Genomic DNA, 24,393 nt, shown 5'->3' with positions numbered 1-24,393 from the left:
ATCACCCACGTTACTTGGCCAAAGACTTGCCCTCCGCAAGGTCAGTATTTGTTGAAACCGTAATTTGAAAATAATGGGAGACTTATGGCAGTTCAGGGTGTAACTCTTTCCCACCTTTTGTTCTGGTCCAAACTTTCCCAGGATACATTATTGGAATCAACTTTACCGCCCGTTTCCTTACAGAGGCAGTAAAATATTAGCCACATCAGTAACAGCAGGGGGAGTTTACTTCGACTTTCAAATCTTAAAATATTTGCTCTATTATTCTGGTATTTGGTAGGAACCTGAATCACTACACGCTTTCAGACTACGACAAACACTAGGGCAGCGCTCGCCCCCACGTGACTTCCAAACCGCCTCTCGCGGAAGCGCGCTGACGTCATCCGGCCGTGCGACCTGCGGACGCCGACCCGCGGCGCTGCGTCTCGGGTGTCGCGCCGCCGGAAGCTCTAGTTGGGCCACGGCGGCCACAGTACTTTTTCTTCTCCCGCGGCGTAACGCTGGTTGCGTCTTTCTCGTGGGCTCTTAGCGGCGGGCGTCTTTGCAAACTTGGGGCGCAGGCCATGGCGTCGAACTGTCTCGAGACCTTGTCCTGACGCCTCCTCTCGGGACCCTGTCCTGACGCGGAGGGATGTGGACTCCTGTGGGTCGTGGCAGGTGGCACGGTCGCGCGCTCACGGTGTGGGCCGCCGCAGCTGCACATCGGGGGCTCCTGGAGCCTCGTCCCACGCCCACCCGTGAGGCTGCGGCCAAGTCCAGGACTCTCGACCGGCTCTACAGCTCTGCGGACCGCAAGGTGACCCCCATGAGTCTCTGATTAACCGTGTTTTAAAACTAGGGGGGACGTTCCTTGCAAAAATGTAGGCTGGAGGGGCTTCCTAGACGGCGTGTGAATGCGGGTTGAGATTGCGTGGGGGAGGTAGAGCTAAGAGAGCGCCTCGCTCTCGGGTTTCTGGAGGCTCCACCGCTCCCCACGGTGACCTTGGGCAAGTCACTTCCCGAGTTCACTGCCTTGTAATGTCAGTAACTAATTTATTGGTTATGCGAGGCACTGATGCAGGGGTTTTGCGTGTTTTGAATTCTCCTACAAGCCTGCTGAAGAGGCTAGTGTAACCTCCATTTTCCTGCAGCTTACTAGCTCTGTGGCCTGGGGAAGCTACTTGAACGTCCAGTAACTTTTTTTCAGTGGTAAATGAATGAGATAAGAATAAAAGAATGGCTCTTCCTGAGGATGGTAACTACGTAAGGAATAAGACTTTTTAGTCCGATATCTAGAATGGAAGACGTGCTGGGTATGCTTTAGCTTCTGTTTCTTAGTTGATTTTAAGTGATCCAAAGCAAACTTTGTTTTCTGAGTGTTCGTTCTTGTGGTGGAGAAGGTGAGGAATTCAGCAGCTTTTTAAAACATACACTATTTATTTACTAGGAAAAGATACAGTTTAGGCAGGAAAGTAGAGTAATTGAACACAAGTTAGGAGTACCTGGAAAAAAATAAGACAAAGTATGATAATGCCCTCTTCTAACATGCTTGTGGAATGTAAAATGGATTTATCTTGCAATTCAAAGTTCTTAAAACTGGTACAGTCCTGTGTGTCTTTTTAATTGAATGGCAATCTTAAGGGCAGTGTGGGAAATACACCGGGCAAACAAATCAGGTTTAGTTTTTAATCAGAATTTCTTTCAAATGTAAGTTGCACTTTCATTGTTTGCTTTGTATTGGAACATTTATGAAAAGAAAACGTAAAGCCCCTGAGTATTCTGTATTTCATTATAGTTTTACTTTTTTTTTTCTTTTTAAGATTTTACTTATTATTTGACAGACACAGTGAGAGAGGGAACACAAGCTGGGGGAGTGGGAGAGGAATAAGCCGGCTTCCTGCTGAGCAGGGAGCCCAATGCCCAGCGCAGAGGCTGTTCCCAGGACCGCAGGACCCCAGGATCATTACATGACTGGAAGGCAGTCACTTAACAATTGAGCCACCCAGAAGCCCCAAGAATTTTACTTTTTTAATGCTGATTATAAGATGGATTTGCTTGAAAAAATAAAACGTTTAGAGTACCCAAAAAGATGGCATATTCTACTTGAATAACCATTTTTAGCAGTTTGCAATGAGTCTACATAAAACATTAAAGAAGATGTATATAACTAAAAATCGGGAGTTACATTTTAAAATATTTTAAAATTTTGAATGATAAGAGGATTTTTCCTTTTTTTTTTTTTTTTTGCTATCTTTTTTTCCCTCTCCAAAGAAGTTGCTAAATAGCATAATTGTATCTGATTAAACTTTTGAAGATTCTATTAGGAGCACAGATTTTAAAATAGATTTGACTGCTGATTAAATGTGTGATGACAAAGAATTTCCTTTTTTTCTTAAAACTTTTCTGTAGTTTTTTGTTTGTTTGTTTTTTGCTTCAAACAGTTTTATTAGACCAGGCACTCTAAGGCTGATCAGGAGTTCTAGGTATCTTGTGTTCTTCTTTCATGAAAATAAATTCATTTCCTCATTGGCCCTCTAAGTGGTGGAAATATTTATAAAGGACTCTTCTTTAGCTTGGTTGTCACCTTGACTGTGAAACTGATACATTTGATAAGTGTGGTTTTAATCATTTGCTTGTAATTAGAGTTTAGCCATACACCTTTTTATTGTCATAGGAATGTTATAACATGAAATGGTTTAGACTAAAGGAATAATCTTTGAATTAGTATTCTTTTTTCATATAATGCAAAATGTATACTCATAAATGTTTTATTTTTCTTCCCTTTCTAGGAAAAAATTGACCTATCTAGATTCTCTGTTGAAAATATTAGAAATTTCAGTATAATTGCACATGTGGATCATGGCAAAAGTACTTTAGCTGACAGGCTCTTGGAACTAACAGGTATTTTCATTTTATGTTATATAGTTAATTGATGGCCATGAGTAATTAATCATCAATTTTACTATGATTTTTAAAATTTTGGTTTTAATTTTATATGTAATATTGTGTCTTAAAAGCCCGTTGAAGTATCAATAAGTATTTCTCTTTATAGGCACAATTGATAAAACAAAAAATAATAAGCAGGTTCTTGATAAATTGCAAGTGGAACGAGAAAGAGGAATCACTGTTAAAGCCCAGACAGCATCTCTTTTCTATAATTGTGAAGGAAAGCAGTACCTTTTAAATCTCATTGATACACCAGTAAGTTTAATATTTTATCTCTCTTGTTAAGTCAGCCTTGTATGAATAGTGGGGAAAAATCCTTGTTCAGTTTTTGAACTGAACATAAACACTTTGCTCTTTGTTTTCTCAGTGTTCTTATGTTTGAGTAATTGTTTCACAAGTAGAGGCTAAAAAAAGAAATGACTAACTTTTTATCAAGGGGAGTCCGTAGATTTGCCATAATGCTCCTCCCTAAAAATATTACAGCTAACTTTAGAAATATCAATATTTTTTGTTTTGCAGGGCCATGTTGATTTTAGTTATGAAGTATCCAGATCACTCTCTGCTTGCCAGGGTGTTTTACTTGTGGTTGATGCAAACGAGGTAGGTACTTTTAATTTCATGTGGTGTGATATGCTCTAGGTTATTTCAGGATATTTTCCTTAAAATGTATTTTGGAAATAGAATTTTTGTGTTTGAAAATAATAAGATTTATTGTATTATTTAAGCCAAAGCACATGATTTAGTCCTGGTACTTTGAATTTTATTGCGCTAAAGCAGTCTGTGAAATTGACTAGTTCATATTTTAAACACTTTAAGCTGATCAGATGAATGAAGGGAATGTTGAAGTATATTATATTTACATTCATCCTACCAAATACTTGTTTTTTAGTAGTTCTTTATTGGGGGTTTTAATATTAATTTTTAGCAGAACTTGAAAATGAATCTATTTTGGAGGTTATTTTGGGTGATTTTAAGGTAATAATGTTTTAAGTTTAAAGAAACATGTCAGTAACATTACCAGGTTCTTGTTTGGTATAAAGAGAACCATAAAAACATATTTGTTGATGATGTAAGACCTATTATGTACTATTAAACTAAGCTTTTGATATAATTCAGTTTCTCACAAACTTTTCATTTAAAACCCAAGATAATTGTTGTGTTAAACCTTTCTTGTTCCTGTCAGGGAAAGTTTATGTCTAGCTTATACACATAGTACAGGGTTTTATAAACCATATCGTATGACTGTGCCTTTAGTAGGCTTTCATGACCTTGAGGTTCATGTTTCACTTTTTTTTTGTCTCCAGTAATGCTCCCCAAAGTGAAAGGAATTTTCACAAGGATTTAGCCAGATTCATAGATAGGACAGCTAGAAATTATTCTTGAAATCCAGTTGAAAGAACTAAGGTACAAAGGTTTTATCACTGTAAGATTACAGATCTAGTTAGCTAATGTGCCAGGACTAAAACACAAGTTTTCTGCAACTGATTATAATAGTATTTCTTGTTAGCCATTTTTCCTTTGTGGAAATACTTTATATATATTCATGGAAGTATAGACATTGTACTTTACTCTGTACCTCTGCTTTTGGTGAAGATGTATGGAGTAGCTTAAATTATAAGTTTTGTGATAAATGGTAGAATGGTCATATCAATATCTTCTGTCTTGATATTTTTAGGGTATTCAAGCGCAAACTGTAGCAAACTTCTTTCTTGCCTTTGAAGCACAGCTGTCGATAATTCCAGTTATAAACAAGGTAATTCTAGGGGTGCCTGGGTGGCTTAATGAGTTAAGCCTCTGCCTTCAGCTCAGGTCACGATCCCAGTGTCCTGTGATCGAGCCCCATATTGGGCTCCCTGCTTGGCGTGAATCCCACTTCCCCTGCTTGTATCCCTCTCTTGCTGTGACTCTCTGTCAAATAAATAAATAAAACCATAAATAAATAAATAAATAAATAAATAAACAAACAATGAGACAACAATAATGTTTATTATTTTATTTTCTAAAAGTGAATTTGGTGTTTGACTATTTAAGTATACTATTTTTTATATGAGGAATCTTCAATTATATATTAAATGTATTGGTAGGATTTATTTCTTTAAATTGCACATGATAGAAGTGCAACTCAAACTCCTGTATCCTTACACGTAGTTGAGAAGGCTGTCTCCCTGAATTGACATGGAGTGATTGAAGACTGTTTCTTTAGGAAAGAAATATATGCACAGCAGCCAAAAAATTATGTTTATCACTCTAAAACATATATTGGAAAAGAAAAAGCACTTAAGATCTTGGGGAAAACAGTGTAACATATGAAACATAACAGTTAAGTACTAAGCTGAGTACTGTTGGTAAACCTTAGCTTTTATATTTTGAAATTAATAAAGAATCTTAATTTAAAAATCTTCATTATGGGGTGCCTGGGGGGCTCAGACAGTTAAATGTCTGATTCTTGATCTCAGTTCAGTTGTGAGTTTAAGCCCTGCATTGGGCTCTGCTCAACATGGATCCTACTTTAAAAAACAAACCAAAAAAAAAACTGCATTGCATTCAGTTGAATTTTTTTATAATGGAGTTAAGTTTAAATGAGGCATAGTTGTTTATGGTAAGACAGTTTGTTGTCATAAGTTACATCTAACTTGTAAAATCAGTTTACCTGGTGTTGGTTGATACGTTGTTATTGAACTCTTCTGCCTTGAATTGCCTGCTTCCTAAAATTTTTGCATGCTCTGCTTTGCCTACCCTCTGTTTTTCGGTAGCCATACTTGTTAAAATTATATTGCCTATGAAAAATAGAGGTATCAGTTATCATAGGTATGCTTTTGATTGTCTGAATGCTATTAATATGTAATACATTTTGTTTTTACTGTGTTAAGACATAATGAATTTTTTTCTTAAGGTAGATCTGAAGAATGCTGATCCTGAAAGGGTTGAAAAGCAAATTGAAAAAGTGTTTGATATTCCAAGTGATGAATGTATTAAGGTAAAATACCCTTTTTCTTGAAGACATGCTTTAAAAAATGTCGGGTATTGGCCTAAGTGAAATTTCATAGTATTTGATAGCCCATCGATATATAAAGTTTTCATAGTTTTACAAAGTTCTTTTTACTAATATTTCATTTGATCTTCACCAAAAATCCTTATTACATGGTTAGGACAGATAGGAATTATTTTTACAATCCAGTTGAAAGAACTAAGGCACAAAGGTTTTATCACTTTCTTAAGATTACAGAGCTGGTTAGCTAATGTGCCAGGACTAAAATGCAAGTCTTTGCACCTGATTACAGTAGTATTTCTTGTTAGTGTTTTGCCTCTGTGGAAATACTCTCTCTATATATTTATTTATTTAAAGGTCTGTTTATATTTATTTTACGGAGAGAGTATCAAGAGTGGGGGTGGCAGGTGGAGGGAGAGAGAATCCTCAAGTATACTCCCTACTGAGTGCAGAGCCTGACTCAGCGCTCAGTCCCAAGACCTTGAGATCATGACCTAAGCCAAAATCAGGAGTCAGAGGCTTAACTGGCTGTGCCACCCAAGCATGCCTGGAAATACTCTCTTTAAAGAACAGATTCAAATTAATTACAAGGCATTTGTATGTATTAGTTTTGGAATTGACAAAGCTTTTTTTAATAATAGAACTAGATATAGTAATAATCTTAAACAACAGATTTTATTTATATCAAAGTTGATACTACCTTTTTTTTTTAAGATTTTCTTTATTCATGACAGAGAGATAGAAGGAGGCAGAGGCAGAAGCAGGCTCCCCGCTGAGCAGAGAGCCCTATATGGGACTTGATCCCAGGACCGTGGGATCATGACCTGAGCCCAAGGCAGATGCTTAACCAACTGAGCCACCCAGGCACCCAAAGTTGATATTACTTCAAATTTGAATTTTTTTATTTACCTTTTAAATGATGACTAGGTGTTGAATAGCCATGGCCAGACTGTGCTGTGCTATGTTGTAAGTGTGTCAGTGCAACAGTATAGCATCAGCTTCCATTTCGGTCTCATTTGATTTTTTGAAAAAGCTAGTTTTAGATGATGAATTATTTTCTTTTGTTTAACACAGTGGAGGATTACATACAACATGGTATTAACTGAAAAACTGTTTTTTTTTCCCCTGTGGAGATAGATACACACATAGAGAATTTAATAGTTTTTATTACAAAGAGGGACCTCATTATAAAGCAGTCCTGGAATTGTGGTTTCATAACTTGGGTTATGTTAAAGTATAATGAACTATTCTGATTTTAATACATCTTTACAAAATTTATTCAGATACTTATTTGGAATGTGCCAGCTAGGGGCACAGCTGTGAACAGGCTAGATAAGACTGTGATATCATTGTGTTATGTTTTCCTTAGGGAGGCCGTCATTAAATGAGTAAAGAAAGAAGTAAGTGAGTAAGTGTAGTAATTATTGAATAAGACAGGTATTATCAAGAAAATTCATTTAGCAGATTGTGTTGTTTCAGGTGGAGTATCATACTTAACTATAGAAAAGTAATTTTTTCTCAGATGCTATGATGCAGAGTAACTTAGGGCATCTCTGATGAACTGAGACTAAAGAAATGAATGTTGGGAGAAACTTCCAAGAGGAGGAAGGAGCAAGTGTATAGGCTTGGCATGTTTAGCAAGGTTTGGCATGTTTAAGGAACAGAGCAGAAGCAAATTAGATGAGATGGCTTTGTAGGGATAGGCAGGAATCAGGTCATGCTGAGACTCTTGCTGTGCTGACGTTTGAAAATGATTCTATGATAAAGGATTTTAAGGTAAGTGAGGAAAATAAACTGATCTGGTTGCCTTATAGAGAGTTCATTAGAAAACAATAAGAAGAGGTGAGGGGAAATTGGTTTGCTATAATAGCTAAAGTGCTTATACAGGTGGCTAAGTATGTGATGTTGATGTTGGAGAATTCGGCAGATTTGATGTTTATTTGGAGAGATAGGAAATAGATACTTGGATAGGAGAGATTTGGTGTGGGTTACATGTGAGGAAGTGGAATAAAGGGAAGAATCAGGTAGCTTTGGGTTTAAGCAAGTAGCTGCTACTAGATGAGGAGGAGTTGGAAAGGAAATGATATAGGAGAAAATAGAAAGCTTTGCTTTTTCTATTAGACATCCAAGTAGAGATACTGTGTAAATCTTTTTTTTTTTTTAAAGATTTTATTTATTTATTTGACAGAGAGAGATCACAAGCAGGCAGAGAGGCAGGCAGAGAGAGAGAGAAGGAAGCAGGCTCCCGGCTGAGCAGAGAGCCCGATGCGGGGCTTGATCCCAGGACCCTGTGATCATGACCGGAGCTGAAGGCAGCGGCCTAACCCACTGAGCCACCCAGGCGCCCCAAGAGATACTGTATAAATCTTTAATTCAGGCATTCATGGAGATAATTGTGGTCAGAGATAGATACTTAGGAGTTGTTAACATGTATGTGGTAAACAAATAGGGTTTCATAGGGAGAAGTGTAGAGAAAAGATCCTAAGAGTCAAACTACATTGTTGTGAATTTGAGGGTGTTACAAGTAAGAACTAGAGAAGGATTTGAGTCGAATTCAGAATAAAAAGTATGGAAGGATTGAGTCTTCAGAGAAGGGGGAATAATTTCCAAATTATAGAAACTGCAAAGAGATTGTGAGTATAGATACAGATAAATTCATATATTTTGGATAAGGAAGTTTGTGATATTTTCTGTTTCCTTAAAGAAAATAGCAGGCAGAGTCATCAACAAGAGTGAATTGGCCAGAGGGGAAAATGTGTAGATTGAAAAAGAAGGTAGTGTGAAACACCTTACTGAGTGGTAATGTGAATTTACTATGGGTTGCATCTTGGGAAGTTAGGAAGTTTAACTGCACGTTCAGATGTGTGGACATGAATTCAGAGAAACTTTCCAGACCAGTTACTTGATTTTTCTCCAGTAATGTTGAGCCCTTTGTATTATAGGCACAGAAAAGACACTTGCTGGGGCACCTGGGTGCCTCAGTCAGTTAAGTGTTTGACTTTGACTCAGGTCATGATCTTGGGGTCTTGGGATCCAACCCTGTGTTGGGCTCTATGCTCTGCAGGGGGTCTGCTGCTCCCTCTTGTCCCCCCTCCTCCCGCTTGTGCTCATTCACTCGCTCTTTCTCAAATTAATAAAGTCTTTAAAAAAAAAAAAAAGGTAAGACACAGTGTTGGAAGCAGTCACAGTTGAGTTTTACCAACCTTATGATAGGGAGAGAATCGGTAGTGGTTGAACAGTGATTGTAAATAGTGGACCTCGGAGTTTCCGCTGGGAAAGGAAGGGGCATGGGGCTAATAGATAGTGAAAGGAGATAGTCCATTCAGTGGTTTAGAGATGGGAACTTGAAGGATTGTTGCAAAGAAGGTACTGGAATCTAGAGCAGTGGTTCTCGTTAGGGGGTATTTTTTCCTTGTAGGAAACATTTGGCAATATCTGGAGGTGATTTTTGTTGTTATACTGGGGAGTAGGTGCTATGGTCATCTTGTGGGTAGGTGACATGCCATAGATTCTGTTAAAAATCCCTTAAGACAATTATCAGTCCAAACTGTCCTTAGTGCTGATTTGAGAAACTGATCCGGAGAGAGTTTAAAGGTTAAGAGGTGGTGTTTAGGAAATGGGTTTTAAAATCAAGATTTCAGAGATAGTCCAGCTATTAGTTATGACAAAGTTGAGTCATACCTGTGTTTTTTGAGTCTTCAGGCTTGCGCTCTCAGTGCGAGAAAAATAGTAGTAATATCCCTTGTAACTGCATGTGTGTTATCCACATATATTGTTTATTCTCTTTACACAACAATCTTGAGATTTAGGAAAAACATGAATGTTCATTTATTAGATGGGGAACTTGAAGCTCAAATATGTATTGCTCAAGTCATACAGTCCATAGAGTCATAACTGTTACTCAGGTGTTTTTAAACTCTTAAGACCACTGCTCTTTCATTACCGTAATCAGAATGTTTTTGCAGTTTAATCCAAGAACCACAGACTCACCTAACTGTATTGGAAGGACATTTGTCAGTATAGTATATGCTTTGTGCTTCCTTTTATTACTGTCTTCAAATTCATAACTGTTAGAATTCTTTCTTTTTTCTAATTATAAAGCTCAGTCATCTGGATAGAAAAGTAGTCTTTAAATCCTTATTTTTTTAATATACTTTTTATTTTAGATATCTGCTAAACTTGGAACAAATGTTGAAAGAGTTCTTCAGGCAGTCATTGAAAGAATACCACCGTAAGTATTTTGCTATTTTTGTACTTTTTACTTATCTTTAATAGTACAAAGGCCATCAGTCTGATCTCTAATTTTAGATTAGACTATACATGTGGTGAGTGATAATACATTATTTTTAGTTGTACATAGAAATCAAGTCGAGTATAGAAAAAGAAAGCAAACAAGGGTGAATGAGTTCTCTTCTTAATAATCATTGTAATAGGGGTGCATGAGTGGCTCAGTGGGTTAAAGCCTCTGCCTTTGGCTCAGGTCATGATCTCAGGGTGTTGGGATCCAGCCCCACATCTGGCTCTCTGCTCAGCGGGGAGCCTGTTTCCCCCTCTCTCTGTCTCTTCCTGCCTCTCTGCCTACTTGTGATCTCTGTCTGTCAAATAAATAAATAAAATCTTAAAAAAAAATAATAATAATCATTGTAATAGGGGCACCTGGATGGCTCAGTGGGTTGAGCCTCTGCCTTTGGCTCGGGTCATGGTCTCGGGTCCTGGGATCGAGCCCATGTTGGGCTCTCTGATCAGCGGGAGCCTCCTTCCCCCTCTCTATTTGCCTCTCTTCCTACTTGTGATCTCTTTCTCCATCAAATAAATAAATAAAATCTTAAAAAAAAAATCATTGTAATAAAGAGACTTGAATAAATTAGCATTTATTGTGTTTTAATACTGAATAAATGTATTTCATCAGTTTCATAAATCATATTAAAACATTTAAACTCAAGGTTGAAATAAAATTAATATAAAAATAGGCATTATACTTTTTGGGAAGATATTTTTATTTTGGCTGTCACTTATTAGCCTTTCTTAGGTACTAGAATAAATTAAACATAATAATATTTAAATAATAGTCATTAAGAGTTTAATTAATTATATGTACATTTTCTTTTTACTTATTTTTAATAGTCCTAAAGTGCATCGCAAAAATCCCTTCAAAGCTTTGGTGTTTGATTCCACATTTGACCAGTATAGGGGCGTGATAGCCAATGTAGCGTTATTTGATGGAGTGGTTTCCAAAGGAGATAAAATTGTATCTGCACATACTAAAAAGACATATGAAGTTAATGAAGTAGGAGTTCTGAATCCTAATGAGCAGCCAGCACATAAACTGTAAGTAATCTGTAGTAGTAATTAAAATAGATTTGTATGTGTTGCAATTTCTGCTTTTCTCAGCTTGGTATGCTTAGAATGATCCCAGTATTGTAAGTCAGAGAAGAAAAACCCAAACTGATAATTTAATGCACCTAAATATTAAGTGCTCTTACAAAAGGAATCTCATGTGTGAAGGACAGTATAAATTTGATATATTTTTATTCCTTTTTCCTAGTCATAACAAATTTTATGATCTGCTGTATTTGATGAGCCAGTGAAAGAGATGGTTCTGTCACCATCCAAATCATACTGGGTATCAATTTTGATATTTAATTTTTTTGTAGTTAGATTTTTCAACACAAAAGTAGTGAAGACAATTTGGTAATTTTTTCGTTTTGTATGGAATTCATTGTAAAACTTTGTTTAAAATCCATGGCACATGGGGTTAGTAAGGTCATGTGTATTAGAAAAACTGAATTCTGAGTTCACTGACAAATACAGAGTGCCTGCTCCATCAGTACTGAAAGGTACTGATGAGATAAATCATCTGGCACATACCAGGAGCATTCTAAGGTCTTTGTTTCCTCATCTGTAAAAATTAAGGTAGTGACCATATAGGTCACACTTGATAGTTTAATGCTTGTTTAAAACCAGCACTATTTTGCTCAATACATTTTTTATTTAATAGAGTCATAAAGTCTATTTTAATTTTACTCAAAAGATTTCTGAAGTCTGTATTCCATCATGTAGTGCACATTGACCATTACTGTATCTTCACTTTAGATTCTGATACCTTATCCTAAATGTAAATTAGTTTATCATGTAGGAAATTTGCTTTAAAAAAAAAAAAAAAGAAACTAAGCTAAAACTCTGAAATCTTGGGATATGCTCTTTTCATACAAGAGAAACATCAAATTGGTGCCAGATTTGTTTAGAGTTCACATTTTTCTGCTTGGTTTTAAAAATTTATTTTTTTAGAGCACATTAGTGACACAATTCATTAATAAAATAATGTTTTACACTTCAAGAAGTTATTTTGTGTTTCTGCGCTTAGTTTTACTTTGTTTACATTATATTTGGAAGCTGTTGTTTAATATGCAGAGGTGGGCAGAGTCATGAGGAAGGCCATAGACTTGTGTTTTAGAGGTCCTTGATAATGGACTGTAAGGCATGGTATGTTCTTTTGCTGACAGTTTAGTGTTGAGAATTGATACGTAATACTTACTTTGAATTAGATGAGGTTTTCTTTGGAAAATATAATAATTTCCGGGAAGGGTAATTGTGAGTATGCACTTGAAACATTAAAGCAGTAAATATTTCCATATAATAATTTTATTTAGATATGCAGGACAGGTGGGCTATCTGATTGCTGGGATGAAAGATGTCACTGAAGCACAAATAGGAGATACATTATATTTACATAAACAACCAGTGGAGCCCTTGCCTGGGTTTAAATCAGCGAAACCAATGGTATTTGCAGGTGAGGAGCTCACAAATGCAGGATGAGGGCCAATTTATTATGTAAATTGAAATAAGAATTATTAGAAATACTCATTTTAAATAACAGCTAATTCCAAAATATTCTATTTCTTTTAGTTTTTTTGTGTGCTATTTATGTATCAGTTAATTTCGTATGTATAGTGCAACTTGATGTGGGAGATCATTTCCTACATATTTTTTTTATCACTTGTCAGAAAGTATAAGCTCTTAAATGAGTTCTCTGGTATTTAAAGAACATAGATTTTCTTTGTTTCACTAGAGAGTAAATCATTGCATTTGGAATATTTTTTTAGTTAGGATGTTTTCATTACTAATTGTCAGTGGACATTTACTGACTGCCTTTCTGTTAGTTGGACTTTGTTTAATATTGTACAGTACTGGTGTAGACATGGCAGAGGATAGTGTTACCTCTCATATGCACGACTTCACAACCTTTTACTACTCTGTGATGTTAAAGACATTTGGAAAAGGAAGGCTTGGTTGAAGGTCATCAAGTTACTCTGTGCTGGATATCTAGCACTGCTTTTCTCCCTTTCTTTGTGTCACTAGGAAGTGTGAAGTTTGTTTACTCCCACGTTAGGCAGAGTCAGTCATTTGAGTTTTGGAGGATGTGAGAGATGAGGATGATTAATTTTGATCCTGGAAGCTTTGCATATTTATTTTTAGGCAGATTTTCACATGTGATAATTAGACATCGTTGTGTCCTCAGGAATGTACCCTATAGACCAATCTGAATATAATAACCTGAAGAGTGCTGTAGAAAAGTTGACTATCAATGATTCCAGTGTGACAGTTCATCGGGATAGTAGCCTTGCCTTAGGTGCTGGCTGGAGGTAAGATTCTTTTCTCTGTAGGATCAAATTTTTATTGAAAAGTAAAGTTTGTTTTTTTTTTAAAGATTTTATTTATTTATTTGACAGAGAAAAATCACAAGTAGATGGAGAGGCAGGCAGAGAGAGAGAGAGAGAGGGAAGCAGGCTCCCTGCTGAGCAGAGAGCCCGATGCAGGCCTCGATCCCAGAACCCTGAGATCATGACCTGAGCCGAAGGCAGCGGCTTAACCCACTGAGCCACCCAGGCACCCTGAAAAGTAAAGTTTAAGTGGTTCATTGGTCCTGAACATTTCATCTCTGAAGATAAATTCTTAATAGTGTAGAGTGAACCAACATAAACATCTGCCTATTTCACATTGTATTCATACTCTATGGGTAAACTTTATGGCAATTTTAAATAGAATTCCAATAGAAATTTTTTTTTGAAATTTTCAATCCTATTTAATGAAGTTTTGTTAGCATTTTATTATGTGAATTGCTTGAATGACCTTTTTTTTTTTGGATTGCCTTTTGATTCTACCCATCCCCCACAAAATAATATTCTATTATTTATAATTTTTTATAATACTATAATATATATAGTATATAAATAATATATGCATAATATAGTATTATAGTCTGTAACACTCTATTCGTCAAAGAAGCCAGAGCGCATGATGCATAAACATTTTGGAGTTTGCCTTTTTCTCCCCCAGGTTGGGATTTCTTGGACTTTTGCATATGGAAGTTTTCAACCAGCGACTGGAGCAAGAATATAATGCTTCTGTAATTTTGACAACCCCAACTGTTCCATATAAAGCTGTTCTTTCATCAGCAAAATTGATAAAGGTACTATTGTGAACCAGCATACAAGGGAAAACTAAATAAGTGTGTGTCTATATATGCAGAACGCAGGAGAAACTTTTTAGTACACCATTGCCTGACTAGCTTTTACATGAAATATTTCTTGATTAGTAGCATTAAAAATTGAATTATTTTATGACTAATGCTGAAGAAGCCACTTGAGAACTAATTTATGCAGTATTTTTCTTAACCTGATAGAAATCTATGTATTATTGATACTATCCTGTTACTGAGAGTAAAACGTAGAATCATTGATTATCTGTCTAAATCCAGTACAGAAATTAAGAATATAATTTGGTCATAAGTAATTTATCTTAATGAAAGGTGAAGTATTCATGGCTACCTGGCTATAGGAAATTTTAGACTTCAAAGTAGTGTTAGAGACAGTATTGTCTCTGAGTGATAGAGACAGTATTCTATCTGAATGGTAGTCTCTTCATTTTAAACAAATTTTAACTTTGGCATCTGTAAATATTTTCCAACAAAATGAACTTAGGAAACTAATGGTAATGCCTTATAAGGGCACTTTTACATCATATTTTTTCTAAGTGGTACATAAGATGTGCTTAGTAGATGTCAATGAGCGGGATACATTACTTACTAAAAATTGTTACTAAGGGGTTATGATTGGGTGGTTTTTAAAGTACAGAGCATGTTAGGGGTGCCTGGGTGGCTTAGTGGGGTAAAGCCTCTGCCTTCAGCTCAGGTCATCATTCCAGGGTTCTGGGATCGAGCCTTGCATTGGGCTCTCTGCTCAGCAGGGAGCCTGCTTCCCCCTCTCTCTCTGCCTGCCTCTCTGCCTACTTGTGATCTCTGTCAAATCTTTAAAAAAAAATAAAATACAATAAAATACAAAGCCTGTTAAGATAATAGCTTAACCTTTAGGAATTCTTTTGATTTTATTAATTCAGCAAATGCAATTATAATAAATTCTAACATTTACTATAAATTAAAAGATTTTAAAGCGTGGTAATTAAGACTTATTTTTAGCTGTTGATGATTTTTCTTATTTTTAGGAATACAGAGAAAAGGAAATTACAATCATCAATCCTGCACAATTCCCTGATAAATCAAAAGTAACAGAATATTTGGAACCAGTTGTTTTGGGTACAATTATCACACCAGATGAATACACTGGAAAAGTGATGATGCTTTGCCAGGTATAAGTGTGATACAGTTTAATATAAAAGTAAATTTTAGTCCTCTCTAACAGTGGTTTCCCACTTAGGTTTCTTCTGAAAGTTTTCTCTCTGTAGAGCACATTGAATTTGTAAGAACTTTTCATAAAGATCTATATCTAATGTGTATATATATACACACACTATGTATGTATATATATATGTATATGAGAGATGTAGGTATAGATATACTTCTAAAATAATTTTGATTTTAAATGAGAAAAATAGAACCAGAATTTTGGTCATCTGTGTTAATTTACTGACTTGAAATATTAGCCCACAGGAAAGAGATTTGATGCTTATTTATACTTACTAGCTCAAAGAACAATTTCTTTTAGCCTTTATAGTACTTGAAAGTGAGGATAGTTTGAAAGATTACTGTAATACTTTACACTTTTGACTAAAGGGTGGGTATTCCCTATTTTGCCTTAGTTTTTGCCACAATGTAATAAAGGACTTAATCTATAAATCATAGTCCTCAAAAAAACTATTTGAAGTACTCTGACATATATTGGAAAGAACTCTCAAATGATTTCTAGTGGACTTGAATTTTAATTCTGTAATCACAAACTAGAAAACTTGGGTCAGTTGCTTAATTTCTTGGGACTAAGTTTATTTGTAAAACAAGAAATCAGAACTTTGATGTTATCTGTTAATTTGGTTTATCATTAAGTACTCTATAATTTTAAAAAGATAAAATTGTTAGATAAAGACAAAGGATTAAAAGCTTTGGTAATAAATACAATTAAAATATGAAATAGTTGTCTCTGTATTAAAAGTGTTATTTGCAAGTTTTTGTTAGACCATTAAATATTCCTTCATTTTGTTCACTGTTTATTAGGGTTTGTAAGGAAATTTTAGGTTGGGATATTGACCTCTTTCTATAGTCATTGTAAATCATTTCATCAATAGGTTATCATTAAACACATTTCTTTTTTCTTTTTTAGGCTCGAAGAGCAGTTCAAAAGAATATGATGTATATTGATCAAAATAGAGTTATGCTTAAATATCTCTTCCCTTTGAATGAAATTGTGGTGGATTTTTATGATTCTTTGAAATCCTTGTCTTCTGGATATGCTAGGTAAAACTTAAATTCAGATACCTGGATAATTCTTTTGAAATACTGACCAACATGAATATAGAAAGGCTTGAAGCAACCTTAAAAGTATTAGAGAGTACTCCTAATTTGCTTATGGAAGAATGAGTTCCTTTACTTCATAAAACGTTTAGCCTTCTTCTAATAAAAAAAATTATAGTGTCCTCTTCATGAAAGAGTATACTCCTCTGTCCATTAAAAATTACATGTAATTTCAAGAAGCCACTGTGATCTTAGTGGCACATTTGTATGGTGGCACATTGGATTCCTGTGTTATATAATCCTAGGAGCACCTGTATATATTTGGAAAACAGAAGTACATATTTAGTCTGTAAAAAATGCTACATGTGTCCCCATACCTGTGGACACTTTATTAACTCGGTCTTCCAGAATAAGTGGTCCACATTATGAAAACCATTGTCTAATCTCCAGGAGTGTTTGGAGGAACAACCTGATAGAAGTGAAGGAAGATTTAATACTAAGTAACAAAGAACTCCATGCATAGCATTTTGGGAGTATTTTGTGTTGGGGTAAATAAGTCTAGATGCCCTTAATACCCTGAGATCTTAAGTTATTGGATAACATATATTGGGATATTAAAGAAAGTTTAAGTACGCTGGGAAAGTAGGGAAAATGAACATTCACATCTGTAAAATACACATGCACCTCCATGCATGTGCGGGCATATTTAATACTAACATTCAAAGAAAGATTCGTGTTCAAAGAACATGCTACAGTGATCTGGAAATTTAGCTTTATGAAATGAGTGTTAGATGAAAGAGTTATTATAATTGATACAAAGGAGTGTTCTTTTTTTTTTTTATGTATTGAGAAACTTTTTTATACCTTTTCAGCCAATTTTTTTATGTGTCTTCTTTCAGACAAGAACATAAGCAAATAAGTGGCAGTGGGATTTAAAGTAGAACGAATTGAGGCAGCATGTCATTAAAACAGTTACTGTGGGGCGCCTGGGTGGCTCAGTCAGGTAGGCATCTGCTTTCAGCTCAGGTCATGATCACAGGGTCCTGGGATTGAGCCCTGAGTCAGGCTCCTTGCTAAGCGGGAAGGCTACTTCTCCCTCTGCCTCTGGCTGCTGTTCTCCCCCCTGCTGTGCTCTCTCTCTCTGACAAATAAATGAATAAGATCTTTAAACAAACAAAAATAAAAATTATTGTGGTTAAAAGAATAATTACTAAGCTGAGTGTTTATAAACATTTTTAATGAAGTCTGTCAATTGTAGTTTGCATTTAGATACTTCTTTATGAGTTAAGTGGTCTTAAAATCTTTTAGCTTAGAAACTTAAACGTACTTCAGATTAATGAAAAAACATATTTAATTTTGAACTATGTGAAAATAAAATAATGCCACCTTTCAGAATTAAGGTGATTCTTATGTTCGAGATGGATCTTTTTTACATGTAGTCAGTTCCTAAGAATAAAAATGCATCATAGTCTAAGTAGCCTAGCCATTGGCCTCTCCTGGACTTAGATAAGGAACAATTTCTCTTATACCAGGTGGCAAGAATCTTCTGCAGCTGGGTCAGAAGAAGAATTCCTTTGTTATTTGAGGACTGTCGTGAGGCTGCTTCTCATACTTAACTTGATGCAACTGTTTGTCCTTAAGCCTGCACGTAGCCTTTTTGAGTCCTAAATGTGTTCCTGCATCCAGGGGTACAGTTGAATGAATAATCGGTATTTTGAATAGAGATTAGGTTTCCATTTGGCTGGCTTGGAAACAGAGACGTTTGCTTAATGGTTTCTTTTGGAAAAAAATGAATGAAGAAATTCTAAAATTTTGGAGCACAGAGAATTTTAAAGTTATAAACAGGTGAAATCGAGGGACTATGTCTAGATTTTATTTTTCTGCATATACTTAAGGTGATATCTTTCATATAGTAAATGCTTAATATTTATTGAAAGGATTTTAGCAAAACTTTAGGTAATATGGTTTTTATGGTTTTAGAGAGTATTAGTATCAACTTGTGACCTTTTTGCTTTAGAAACCAAAAATTAGCAGCTCTAGGCATTCGTTTGTTTTAAAATTAAGACAGTTTAGGACTATATATGTTCTTATCCATAGTTTAAAAGATATGTAAGCATAATGAAAGTTTCTTTCTCACTAAACTTCCGTTTTGAGAGTTAAACCTGTTTTGATTAGCATTGTAAGCTTTTGCCATATTTTTTAATAGTAATAGCTGATGCTAATCAAGTGCTTTAAAAGTGCTAAGCTAGGCTCTGTTTTAAACACTGTTTTTGTATTAGGTACTGTTTCAGTGCTTTACACGGATTAACTCATTTCATCCTCAAAAAAGCCCTGTGAAGCTTTCAGCCGAAGAGTAGTGTAAGAAATCCAAAAATCTTATTTATAGTGACTATCAGTACCATAGCATTTATTTAACTGGTAATAGAAAGCTAAACAAATCCATACTTACTGAATCTTGGAGAATGACGTATTAATACATACTGTTGTCTACAGCAAGCCAGCCCTTGGGAGGAAACATTGGGAAGAAAGTGACATTTGCCTTCTGTGTCCCATTTTCCTAGACTGGCTTACAAGTTTATTTTTTTTTCCCCTGTGAAGCATGTTTCCCTTGCTTTTGCCTTTCATTTTGTAAATGTGAAAAGATGAGGGAGTTTGTTCCTCACTGTGGTCATATAGATCCTGTTTATGTGAAATGTATATTTACTATTTTGATAGATCTTTGGGTCAGGTGTAAGAGAGTGGGTAGAAAAAATGTTTTTTGTTTTTTTTTTTTTAAGATTTTTAAAAATTCATTTATTGGACAGACCGAGATCACAAGTGGGCAGAGAGGGAGGCAGAGAGAGAGAGGGGGAAGCAGGCTCCCTGCCGAACAGAGAGCCCAATGTGGGGCTCGATCCCAGGACCCTGGGATCACGACCTAAGCCAAAGGCAGAGGCTCTGACCCACTGAGCCACCCAAGTGCCCCTAGAAAAAATGTTTTGCAAAGAAAAATAATGCAGTCTTTTGGGAAGTATGTTTATCTATTACTTGGATGTTCTTTCTTGTTAGTTTTGATTACGAAGATGCGGGCTACCAGACTGCAGAACTTGTAAAAATGGATATTCTACTGAATGGAAATCCTGTAGAGGAGCTGGTAACTATTGTACACAAGTAAGTCAAATAGAAACTAATCATGGAATGTGAAAGTAACCACTTTTGACATGTTTTTATTTAATTATGGATTACTTATTTTTATTTGACAGCTATATTTTGAAAACTTACAAGTAATTAAATTTACTTGTACTGGGGCACCTGGGTGGCTCATTTGTTAAGCTGCTGCCTTCGGCTCACGTCATGATCCCAGGGTCCTGGGACTGAGCCCCGCATTGGGTTCCCTGCTTGGTGGGAAGCCTGCTTCTCCCTTTCCCACTCCCTCTGCTTGTGTTCCCCCTCTCGCTGCATCTTTCTCTGTCAAATAGATGAATAAAATCTTTAAAAAGAAAAAAATTTCCTTGTACTAGTTTCTCTTTCCATTCTTTTTCCATACTGTTAAATGCGAAAGAATAGAATTGCAATAGCTAAAAAGGAGAGTGTCTTGGAAAGAAATATTTCCCTCACCAGAGTAATGTAGAAGAAACGGTTTTAAACTTTATGATAGATTTAAAATTGAGAACAAAAAGGTTTTCTTTTTAAGAACAAGACGTTTTTTATATTAATTTTATAATGAAAAATGAAATATCCTACATGTTCAGCCCATTGATAAAAATAAATAGTGGAGCACCTCTTTAATAATCCTGTTAAGCTATTAAAATTATACTATGAAATAATCTTAAGTGACATAAAATGCCTATTAAATAAAAGGTTAGACATATATTCACTATGATTCAAACTATAAATTATCAAACATATACAGGAAAATAATGGAAGGATATATGTTTTTAACAATGACATTCTAAAATGTTTAACACTGGTTTTCTATAGATGAAGGGAATGGCATCAATAATGGTTTTGTTTTTTTGTTGTTTTTTTTTTAATTTTATTTATTTATTTGAGAGAGAGTTAGTGAGAGAGAGCATGAGAGAGGAGAAGGTCAGAGGGAGAAGCAGGCTCGCCAGGGAGCTGGGAGCCCGATGTGGGACTTGGTCCTGGAAGTCCAGGGTCACGACCTGAGCCGAAGGCAGTTGGTCAACCAACTGAGCCACCCAGGCGCCCAATAATGGTTTTTATGTATGTTTTTCTACATTGCCTGTAATGGTCATAATGTTATTTTTGCAGTCAGAAAAGTCATATGATTCAGAGTAAGAGATGTTTATGACAGATGAATTCCATTTGAATCTTCTTGAGAACTCACCTTTACATTGATTATGCATATGGACTAGAAAGGTACTTGAAATGTTCATATTTATGATATGTAAATAGTTGCATTTTCTCTCTCAGAGACAAAGCACACTCTGTTGGCAAAGCCATATGTGAACGTCTTAAGGATTCTCTTCCTAGGCAGCTGTTTGAGATAGCAATTCAGGCTGCTGTTGGAAGTAAAATCATTGCAAGAGAAACGTGAGTTGAAATTCATTTTTGTTCTTGTTTTAGAAATGGCAAATGGTTAGAAATGATAGGATTGGAACTGTATTATGAAATAATATTGAAAAATTTAACTTCACATTGGCCTAAACTTTGTTCCTACATGTAGAAATAAATACTAATCTGATTTTTAATTCCACTTAATTGATAATTGTTGATTTACTTAACATTTAGTGATATTATTTATAATAATATAGTAGGCATGGGTTTGAGGAATTGCTTTATTTCCACTCAATTTACTGAATGACTACTGAATTTCCTGGGTAAGGTATGGCTTATAAACTAATAGCAACTGAAACTTTTTAAGAAGTTCTGAGGGGAAAAAAAGGTTTTGGAGATACTCTTCCAAAAGATAAAACTTAATTATGGTTTTTACTTGAAGCACTTAATATCACTTTTCAGAACTACCCAATTTAGAGATTAGAGGGTTGACAGACAGAGGAATGCTAACATGTTGAGTTTTGTATTGTAGATTGATTATGAGATCTGTAGCAGACATTGAAGATAGACTAATTTATGTAGAGAATTGGTCTTTATGTATGAGAGATGTGATACACAAATCAGAACACAGAATAAGCTGCTCTATTAGTAACAGTAAGTGCAGGAAATATTGTGTAACATATTTCCTTGGTTTCTGGAAAATCAGAAGTGTCCCCTAGCTGGAAATTGCCAATCAGTTGTAGTTTAAACCCAAACCTACATGTATCAGTAGTGGCGAAATTACAGCCAACATTTTACATAGTCATGGGACAAATTTTATGCCTATATTTGCAGTGAGTTTCATTTCCTAAGGCAATTTAGTTTTAGCTAGTTGTTCTGAATTTCATGAGTACCCAGAGATTGGGCAGAACATAGTTGATAACTAGGGAATATGCTGGAAAGCACAATTTAAAATAGCAAATAATTCCAACATGTGTGTTGAGGTAGAAGATACCTTAGAGAGGGAAAAAAAAATAGGTTTTTATATCTTAAAAGAAATACATATAAATGGAACTTTTTAAAATTTCTAAATTTCTTAGAAACACTGTAGAAATAATTAGTTTGTATCTGTTTGGGTGGATATATTAAAATTATTTAGTTTGCCCTGAAAAGGGCTTTATAAAAGAAATAATTTTTTTATATTCCTAGTCACTCTTAACCCACATGTGGTAGAGTTAGTAATGTGATAACCATTTTTCAGTTTTTTGGAAGTAGTAGTGGTAAGAACAGTTTTAGGTTGAGCCAGAAATGATGTTATTAGGATGTTATACTTACTCTTGAATTTGGCCTAAATCAAGACTACCCACAAGCCCTGATGTTTTTTATTCTTAATAAAATTTATGTTAATGTTCATGTTGAATCCATTTTCTGTTTTATGTCAAATACATAAAAATAGATGCAAGAGCATTTGAGCTATTTGTTTATGGCAGTTTTACTTAGGTATGACATGATTATTTAAATCTACAAAGAGGAGATTGCTTTTGAAAATAAAATTCTTATGAAGAGTATATTGAAATGATACAATTTTTATATAAAATTTCTTGTTTTACAGTGTGAAAGCTTATAGGAAAAACGTTTTGGCAAAATGTGTACGTATTTGCCTGTATTCTACTTTTTATTAATATATCTGTTTTCTTGAGTTTAAAGTAAGGGGGAGATATAAATATATTGGTTTCCATTGTTTTTATAATAACCATTTCATCTCTAGTTTTCTTTTTAAATAGTTATATCTCATCTTGACTGTTAATATATTCATTTTGATAACATTCTTTCTTTTCCATCCTATTTATAAAAATTTCCTTTATATGAAGTATTTTTGTAATACTTATGATCAGGATAACATGTTTTATTGATCTAATTTATAAGGAGAAATTTTGAAGACAATGACTGTGTCTTACTCTGGGAAGAGTATGGCAATTTGAAATCCACCTCTCCTACATGGCTTTGCCGTTTGTGGTCTCCTCTATTAAAATTTCTTAACTCAGTTATGAGAAATAAATGGTTAATGCTTTTTTAAATCCTTAATGTGAGACTGGCCCAGTTATGCCTGTGTGAATTTATTAGACTACGGCTATATGATCCAGAATTTTAAGACTTGAATCAGTAAGAGGCTTGATAATTAATTCTTGACATGCATAACATAATGTTGGGTTTCCTTGGTGATCTTCATCTCCATCTAAAAAATATATAAACCCTTTATTATTCTTTGAGATGTTAAATTATGACCTGCTATGAAGGTGATTAGAAAAGTAACTTTGCAGATGTCTACCTCATGGGTAATAACTGTAAGGTTATTATAGTTCTGTTGATGTCTGTTTGTACTTGTATGATTTTCTGTGGAGTGATTTGAACTTTCAATTTTTAAAAATATTTTTCAGTATGGTGGTGATATTACCCGAAAGATGAAACTTTTGAAGAGACAAGCAGAAGGAAAAAAAAAACTGAGGAAAATTGGCAACATTGAAGTTCCAAAAGATGCTTTCATAAAAGTTCTAAAAACACAATGTGATAAGTAATTGGTGGAAAAAAATACAGTGAATTTTCATAAATTAAAACTTGTGTATCTTTTAATTTTTTTCATAATTTATATGTTGATGACAATGAAAACTATAAAATTTGCTAGTTGCTTTCTGGGTTTTTAGGTTTAAAGAACCTATTTGCTCTTTGAAAAGTAAGTAGTAGGTGGGTTAAGAACTTGGATTCTGAAGCCATATTGTCCGGTTTCACATTTCTGTTCCACCACTCACTAGAGCAAGGTAAATTATTACTTAACCTCTCTGTTTACTCTTTAGTGAAGTCAGGATTATGCTGTTATTTACCTCCATAGGTTGTTGTGAAGATTGTATCATACAGTATGTTTAAAATACTCAGTGTATGACACAGTAATGTTTAGTGAATCTTATCTATTTTGTTTTCTTGAACATTTTTTCTTACACTGAATGACCCCATAATTAAGATTCTAATTCAAGTCTATGATATTTTCAGAATCATCTAAGTATCAGTTTGTTTAGCTGCATAAATTTAGATTTATAGCAGTCAGTTATTTAAAAAGTCAGTAGCATTCTAGCTGAACATGTGCTGTCTAGTTTTTGTTAAAATTTTTATAAATAGAAGTTTAATACACATCTAAATTAAAATAAGGGTGGGGCTATTAACATGAACATGCATTGGGTGCAAAGCAGTAGGTGTTTGGTGTTAG

General features: G+C 34.9%; 1 protein-coding gene across 2 annotated transcripts; it reads left to right on the top strand.

The window, feature by feature from the left end:
* Window positions 1–607: 607 nt before the first annotated feature.
* On the top strand, window positions 608–23,749 carry GUF1 (GTP binding elongation factor GUF1). Of its 2 annotated transcripts, XM_059162335.1 has the most exons (17): window positions 608–796; window positions 2,769–2,880; window positions 3,032–3,180; window positions 3,445–3,525; window positions 4,601–4,678; window positions 5,819–5,902; window positions 10,081–10,145; window positions 11,039–11,242; window positions 12,565–12,704; window positions 13,434–13,557; window positions 14,252–14,384; window positions 15,416–15,559; window positions 16,525–16,658; window positions 19,704–19,805; window positions 21,072–21,191; window positions 22,747–22,783; window positions 23,573–23,749. In XM_059162335.1, exons 1-17 carry the CDS (start codon window positions 632–634, stop codon window positions 23,708–23,710), a joined length of 2,010 nt encoding a protein of 669 aa, XP_059018318.1. In that variant the 5' UTR covers window positions 608–631; the 3' UTR covers window positions 23,711–23,749. The 2 variants fall into 2 exon arrangements, with proteins under 2 accessions (XP_059018318.1, XP_059018327.1); XM_059162344.1 differs by lacking the exon at window positions 19,704–19,805.
* Window positions 23,750–24,393: the final 644 nt, after the last annotated feature.

This window comes from Mustela lutreola, chromosome 1 (genome assembly GCF_030435805.1).
Source record: "Mustela lutreola isolate mMusLut2 chromosome 1, mMusLut2.pri, whole genome shotgun sequence".
Taxonomy (NCBI): Eukaryota; Metazoa; Chordata; class Mammalia; order Carnivora; family Mustelidae; genus Mustela; species Mustela lutreola.
The sequence above is the reverse complement of the archived record's forward strand: the minus strand, read 5'-3'. Positions and strand labels throughout refer to the sequence as shown.

What these genes read in the sequence shown, in the direction of transcription:
- GUF1 (XM_059162335.1), top strand. Translation starts at nt 632, where the DNA reads ATGTGGACTCCTGTGGGTCGTGGCAGGTGGCACGGTCGCGCGCTCACG. An exon ending in CAGGCTCTTGGAACTAACAG is followed by an intron (nt 2,881 to 3,031) that starts GTATTTTCATTT and finishes TTCTCTTTATAG; the next exon opens with GCACAATTGATAAAACAAAA. An exon ending in CATCAGCAAAATTGATAAAG is followed by an intron (nt 14,385 to 15,415) that starts GTACTATTGTGA and finishes TCTTATTTTTAG; the next exon opens with GAATACAGAGAAAAGGAAAT.